Source organism: Raphanus sativus, chromosome 6, assembly GCF_000801105.2.
Source record: "Raphanus sativus cultivar WK10039 chromosome 6, ASM80110v3, whole genome shotgun sequence".
In the NCBI taxonomy this organism is placed as follows: domain Eukaryota; kingdom Viridiplantae; phylum Streptophyta; class Magnoliopsida; order Brassicales; family Brassicaceae; genus Raphanus; species Raphanus sativus.
The window spans coordinates 46,308,284-46,314,432 of NC_079516.1; the positions used below are offsets into that span (position 1 = coordinate 46,308,284).

Below are 6,149 nucleotides of genomic sequence, written 5' to 3' on the forward strand. Positions count from 1 at the left end.
TGTTTAATCCGGTAAAACCAAAACGAACTGAAATAAAAAAAGTAGTTTAGATTTGGTAATACCGAATATACCAAATGGATTTTACTTTTAAGAAACCGCAGTATATGGATATGGTTTGGTATATAAACCGCTCAAACTGAATAAACTGAATAAACAATCAATTAAAATATAATAATATAATTATACGTAAATTATATAAGATAGTTAAGAATATATACATAATTTATTTTATTCATATAATCTTCGTATTTAAAATAAATATTCTAGTAATTTAATATCTTTTATTTTAAGTTAACAGTTATATTTCATTTTTATCAAATTAAAAATAACTTTTACTTTTTTGCTAACAAATAAGTGTGCTAATATTTAATTATTAATAATATTATGAATTACTAATTTTTTTATTATTTTATTCTATAAAAATATTATAATTATTAACTTAATGTGCTAACTAATTATTTTAAATAGTAAAAGAAAAATAGACTATTTAAAAACCAAAATATCTTCATGTTATATAAAAGTCGATATTTAATCATATAAAGTAAAATTCATAAAATATTTTGAAAAACACATAAATTTATATTTTTTGGCATAAAACCGAATAAGTAAAAAATCAACGGTATGTAAACGAACAAAACTAAAGTAAATATATGATTTTAATATAGTAGCCATTTTTTATAAACCAAAATAACAAAAAACCGAAAAAAATCAAACAAAAACTGAACCTGGACTGAACACCCCAAAGCTCGGAACTATTGAACAACTTGTCAAGTCAAACACTATACCAAAAGATATCAACTGCCATAAGAATTCTGCCATAAAGCCACTCAATTAAAAAAGTGTGAAAATGAAACAAAATGTAAAAGTAGGATTGGAAATTGAGATAAAGAGTGAGAAACAAAGCAATCTATATAAAGCTTTAAAAAAAATTGTCTCAAGGACATAAATCAAATAGTTTTCAAATGTAAATCAAATAACTATTTTAAACTGAACAATATCTTTCAACTATTTCTTTCATTAAAAAAAAATCGTAATACATAAGACTTTAACAAACACACAAAAGCAAAACCGGCTGAATAAATTGATATCTCCAGAGACGAGACCCTATAAAACGGAACAACAACAGCGACATAGAGAAAACAACTCCACCCCAAAATCTCTTACAACTATATATATATATATCTATTTATATTTTTCTACAGATGTATTTTAAAGAAGTGTTTAAAGCCACAACACGAAAGCAATGTCTTCTTTCCTTTTAATGAATGAGCAAATCCCCCATTAACAATGGAGTTGTTTCAAGAGACACTACTTTAGTGTCTTTCACTGGAACCCACTACAAAACTCCATGACCGCACTAGCAGGAGCTCTAGTCTTAAGAATCATTTCCTCAAACTCATCTCCTGGGTTTGACAACGCAACAATTGCTCCTCCTGCTCCAATGGTGGCTTCATCCTCATGTATCACCACTGTTCTTATCACTATATTCAGATCAAACGTACCGTTATACGAGAAATACCCTATTGACCCCGAGTAAAGGCCTCTCGAACAGTTCTCAAGCGAATCAAGAATCTCGACGGATCTTAGTTTTGGAGCACCGGTCATTGAACCGCCAGGGAAGGCTGCTCTCACACATTCCACTGGACTAATGTCTGTTTTCTTCAGTCCACGGATGGTGCTCACCATAGTGTGTACCGTTGTGTATGTTTCCACGTCCATGAGGTTAGGGACATGGACAGAACCAGGCTCACAGACACGGCCGAGATCGTTTCTCAAAAGGTCAACGATCATCAGATTCTCAGCTTGGTTCTTCTCACTGATTACATAACACATGGTGTTATGAAATGCAAAAGGCTTTAAAAGAGTAGAGTGTTTGGTGTTTACCTGAGTTTCAATTCAAATTTTAATAGTTCATCTTCTTCAGGTGTGGAGCCACGAGCTATTGTACCCTTAATCGGTTTTGCTTCTAGCATCCCATTTCTGTCAAGCTGAAGAAACCTTTCAGGAGAAGAACAGCATAAAGACAAATCTGCATTTGAGAAGTTGAGAAAAGCAGCATATGGTGCTGGATTCCTCTCTCTCAGGTGGAGATAAAGTCCCAAAGGATCGGTGTTCCCTATTCTCCACCTGTTCTGAGTAGTTAGACAAAGCTCGTAGCTCTCCCCGTCTTTGATATACTGCATACACCTCTCGACATCCTTGATATACTGCTCTCGTGATTTGTCAGGGACAAAACTCGCTTTGCGTTGAGACGATTCTATAGCAGGAAGGTTTTGATCCTTCCACTTTCTTGCCGACGAAACACTCATGGTAATGAGCTTCTCTTCGGTATCATTCAGGAAAGAGGTCTCTTCAGTGTCCTCTTCGTGAAGAGATAACACGTAAACGTCATCAAGTTGATGATCAATGGCGACAACATTATCCGCGAAGAAGAAACATGCATCTGGAGCCTTGGATTTGTGCCGATTAATAGGCATTCCACATTCTACTTTAATATCGTATCTGCAAATACAAGAAAAGGTTAATACACATTCATTTCAGAAGTATCCTACGGTAAGGCATAGGACCAAAGGTGCTTAGTCTAAATGATGTAACACGTACCCAATACAACCTACGTATCCACCACAAAAATCAAAAGGCAAACCTTTGAAGTCCTTCTCATCATAAGAGATAGAAGAAAGCTCCTGGTAAAAATAAAGTTGTGTTACATTTTAATGATTTTAATGTATCAACTCTACTAGACCAGCTATCAAGTAAAAGAAAAAAAGTATTTCGTCATACCTTACGTAGAAAATCAAGAAAGCCTTCTTCCAAGAATCGTTTCTTAGTAGAGCCGTGAGCATCTTCAATCAGAAGGTGTCCAGCATGTTTAGATGTTATCTCGCTGAAAAAACAAAAAAGGTTCAATGTTTCGGTTCCCATGATAGATGCTGCCATATCAACACAGCCCCAGAGTACGTAGGTACATTAAGAAAATTTTTGCAGGCGGAAGGGTTATGGCGCTCAAGTAAAAAAGAGCATAAACCTTTACGCCGATAGAGAAAGAGTAGGTCATGCGTTAAACCTTTGATCAGATAAACTAAATGTCAATTGCTTCCAGAGTGATCCACCTTTACCGCCCATGAAAGAAAATCGTCCTCTATCCTGGAACAATGTGGGAACAACATTCTTTAGAGTCAAGAGGAAGGATCAAGTAGCTATTCAAGAGAAGACTACCAACCTTGTCACTAGAAGAAGTATCCAGCCAAAAAGCATCATTCCCTCTATTGCTGCCATAGAGTTCCATGAATATATTTTTTGCTCCACCAACTTTATTTACAAGACGTTCAAGCTTCTTCCATTTCAACCTCAGCAACTGTGTATGAGGTTTCGGGTATGCTAAATCCACCAGACCGATTACGTCTACACCATTTTTCTTAACAGCAGAGAGAGAGGAGCTAGGGTTACTATAATAGCTTGAACCATTTCCTGTACTTCTAGTTCTGGAAAGTTCTTTCAGCAATTGACAGGCACTAGGCACCTGCATGTTTGCTAAAGAATATTTTATTATTCAGGAGAAGCTCTAGGACAGTGAATCACCATGATACTAAAACAAAAATAGGGCTTACAAAGGAATCATCAAAAGAAGAGAGAGTAAGAAATGACAGTTTATTACTAAAGAAAGTATTAAGCATCAGAGAGAGAGCTCACCAGTCTCATTAATCATTCTTCGACGCGAGGATGGAGATTTGTAGCGACTCCAATAATCCACAGTGACGTCTTTGAAATTCTTGAATATTTGGCTTCCATAAGTGGTAGCAATACTCTCTGGATGAAACTAAAAGCATAATGCATATCAGAGACAGTAGAACAAGGAAGGAAACTGAGTCTAGATATGATCATAAACATCAGACCTGCAAACCATAATGAGGGAAAGTAGAATGCATGATGCCCATAAGAATGTGTCTATCTTGTTTTCCATCAACATAGGGCGAAACCACAGATCCGTTCCTCGATGGGCTCAAAGAGGTATTCACAGGAGTAGAGAACTTCTTCTCAGAGAAAGAACCTGTGTCATCGTAAATCGTCCAAGCTATTGGTACGAGTTCCTTTGGCAGTGATTCCTTATCTATGATCAGTGAATGGTATCTAACAACCTGCAGAGAAACCCAACATACAAATTTGTACTTTGTATCTAGAGAGAACAATGAGTGTTGTATGTTGAACAAAGTAGATGACCTGCCTTGAAATCAGAGTTTCTCCCGGATGGAATATCCGAAAACAATATGTTCCCATCATGTTCAATCCCACTACATGAAGTAGATGAAAATGGTGAGAAGCATATCTAGAAGACACTGAGAAATAAGAAATGCGCAGATATGACCAAATATCAACAATTTTAGAATTCAAGAAAAGGCACATATTAAAAAAATCCATGTATTCTCCAAAACCTTTAATACCTTAACCGTCCATGGACTGGTTCCGGGGCGTGCACCACATGAGCTCCATGGACATAACCCAGTGCCTGTCAAAGCATGTTGTCTTGGTTGGTTCATAGAAATTCCGGAGAGAAAGAGAGATAAAACTACTCATTTTCATGACTATGCAAGAAACTAAGCCAAGAAAGCTCAGAGATATGAAGACAGAAGTACCTGATGGCCAAGGCAAACGCCTAGAATAGGAATATCACGACATTCAAGCAAAAGGCGAAGACATATTCCTGAAGAGCCAGAGTCATGTTGTTCAAGATGAAACAAACACAGGTGGGTCTATAAGGGGACATAAAAGCAAAAAAAAAAGGCTAAGCTAGTAACCTATATCAGCAGGGGACATGGGAGAACCAGGTCCAGGCGAAATAACAATATTATCAAAAGCAGCGTCTTCATATAAGTAACGGTAAGCTTCTTCCCAAGTCCACTCATCGTTCCGAATAACCACAGGAGGCACTACACTTGGATACAAACAAAAGCTGAAAAAAACACACAAAAAGGAGTCTACGTGGCAAAGAGAAAGATAAAGAAGGTACCTCCATTAATAGTACTGAGCGCCTGATATATATTAAACGTGTAACTATCGTAATTATCAATCAACAAGGTCCTGACAAAGCCAAGACCTCTTCTCGGTAGAGTCTTCTTAGCAGCAGCAGCAATAGAGGAATCCTCCAAGTGCCCTGGCGCAATATGCGTTGACGACGCAAGAACCTTCTTCGTGCCGCCGCCACCACAACGAGGTATATTATTACTAAAGCATTTTTTCTTCCAAGTCTCATCGAATCTAACAAGTTCACGAGAGAAGAAGCGGCTCCCAACCGGAGATCTCCTCAGAATAGAATCACTAAGCTCTGAAGAGGTAGAGGAGCATAACGAGAAATTCAGGTTCATAGCTCCTGAGAGAGGAGGAAAGCAACGTATTGATGGATCTGAGAGTTGTAAAAAATCAACAAAACTCAAAAGGTTCCTATTTCGTAAACATGAATCAGTCTCTCTAACACCGGAACGGGAAGATTCGATTTAGGCTAATACAAATCTCAAATCATATATCTAGTAACCATTAAGCTAATACAATCAATCAATCTCTAGGGGCTCGATTCCTCTGAACGATCTATATGAAATCAACAACACAAACATCTAGATACGAATGAATAATGGGAGAAAGCTTACGTACGTATGGAAACGAACACGGGAGATAGAGGAGAGATTGGAGAAGCACGAATCGTATAGATAAGAATGATGGAAGAAGGCTTGCTCCCTTGCCTGCTGGATGGAGAGGGAATGAGATTGAATGAATGGTGCACAGAACGAGGAACAGAGACAATAAAAGGGTGGTGGGAGCATTTTTATAACCTTTTAAAATTATAAACAAAGTAGCACAAAAAAAAAATTATAAACAAAAAGAAAGAAAGTAGTAGATCTTAAATAGAAGAAAATACGTTAGAAAAAAATAGAAGAAAATACATTTGGTTACCAATTTCCAAAAAATAAAATAAAAATACTATGAATCAAATATACCTAACGTTTTGGGTTTATAAATTAGTGAGTATTGTCTAATGTTTAGTATTTATTGAAAAGTTGGATTTGCAACTTCTATAAATATTTTATAAATTATTTAGGAGAATTAATTTAATTTTTTATCATAAAATTTAAGTTATTTACAAAAACAGTTATCATTTA

At 36.2% G+C, this 6,149-nt stretch overlaps 1 protein-coding gene across 1 annotated transcript; it reads right to left on the reverse strand.

Annotated features, from left to right (window-relative positions):
- Positions 1-995: 995 nt before the first annotated feature.
- On the reverse strand, positions 996-5,801 carry LOC108809205 (aminodeoxychorismate synthase, chloroplastic). Its single transcript, XM_018581345.2, has 14 exons — positions 5,644-5,801; positions 5,006-5,365; positions 4,794-4,925; positions 4,632-4,699; positions 4,440-4,504; positions 4,223-4,289; positions 3,894-4,136; positions 3,691-3,817; positions 3,221-3,531; positions 3,065-3,144; positions 2,782-2,884; positions 2,602-2,684; positions 1,885-2,502; positions 996-1,816 (listed from the first exon to the last, which is right to left on the reverse strand). Exons 2-14 carry the CDS (start codon positions 5,358-5,360, stop codon positions 1,324-1,326), a joined length of 2,745 nt encoding a protein of 914 aa, XP_018436847.1. The 5' UTR covers positions 5,361-5,365; positions 5,644-5,801; the 3' UTR covers positions 996-1,323.
- Positions 5,802-6,149: the final 348 nt, after the last annotated feature.

Excerpts from the sequence above, each read along its gene's own strand:
- LOC108809205 (XM_018581345.2), bottom strand. The coding sequence starts at position 5,360 with ATGAACCTGAATTTCTCGTTATGCTCCTCTACCTCTTCAGAGCTTAGT. Across the intron at positions 4,700-4,793 it reads CATGTCCCCTGCTGATATAG|GAATATGTCTTCGCCTTTTG; the intron begins GTTACTAGCTTA and ends CTGGCTCTTCAG. Across the intron at positions 3,145-3,220 it reads ATACTTCTTCTAGTGACAAG|GATAGAGGACGATTTTCTTT; the intron begins GTTGGTAGTCTT and ends ACATTGTTCCAG.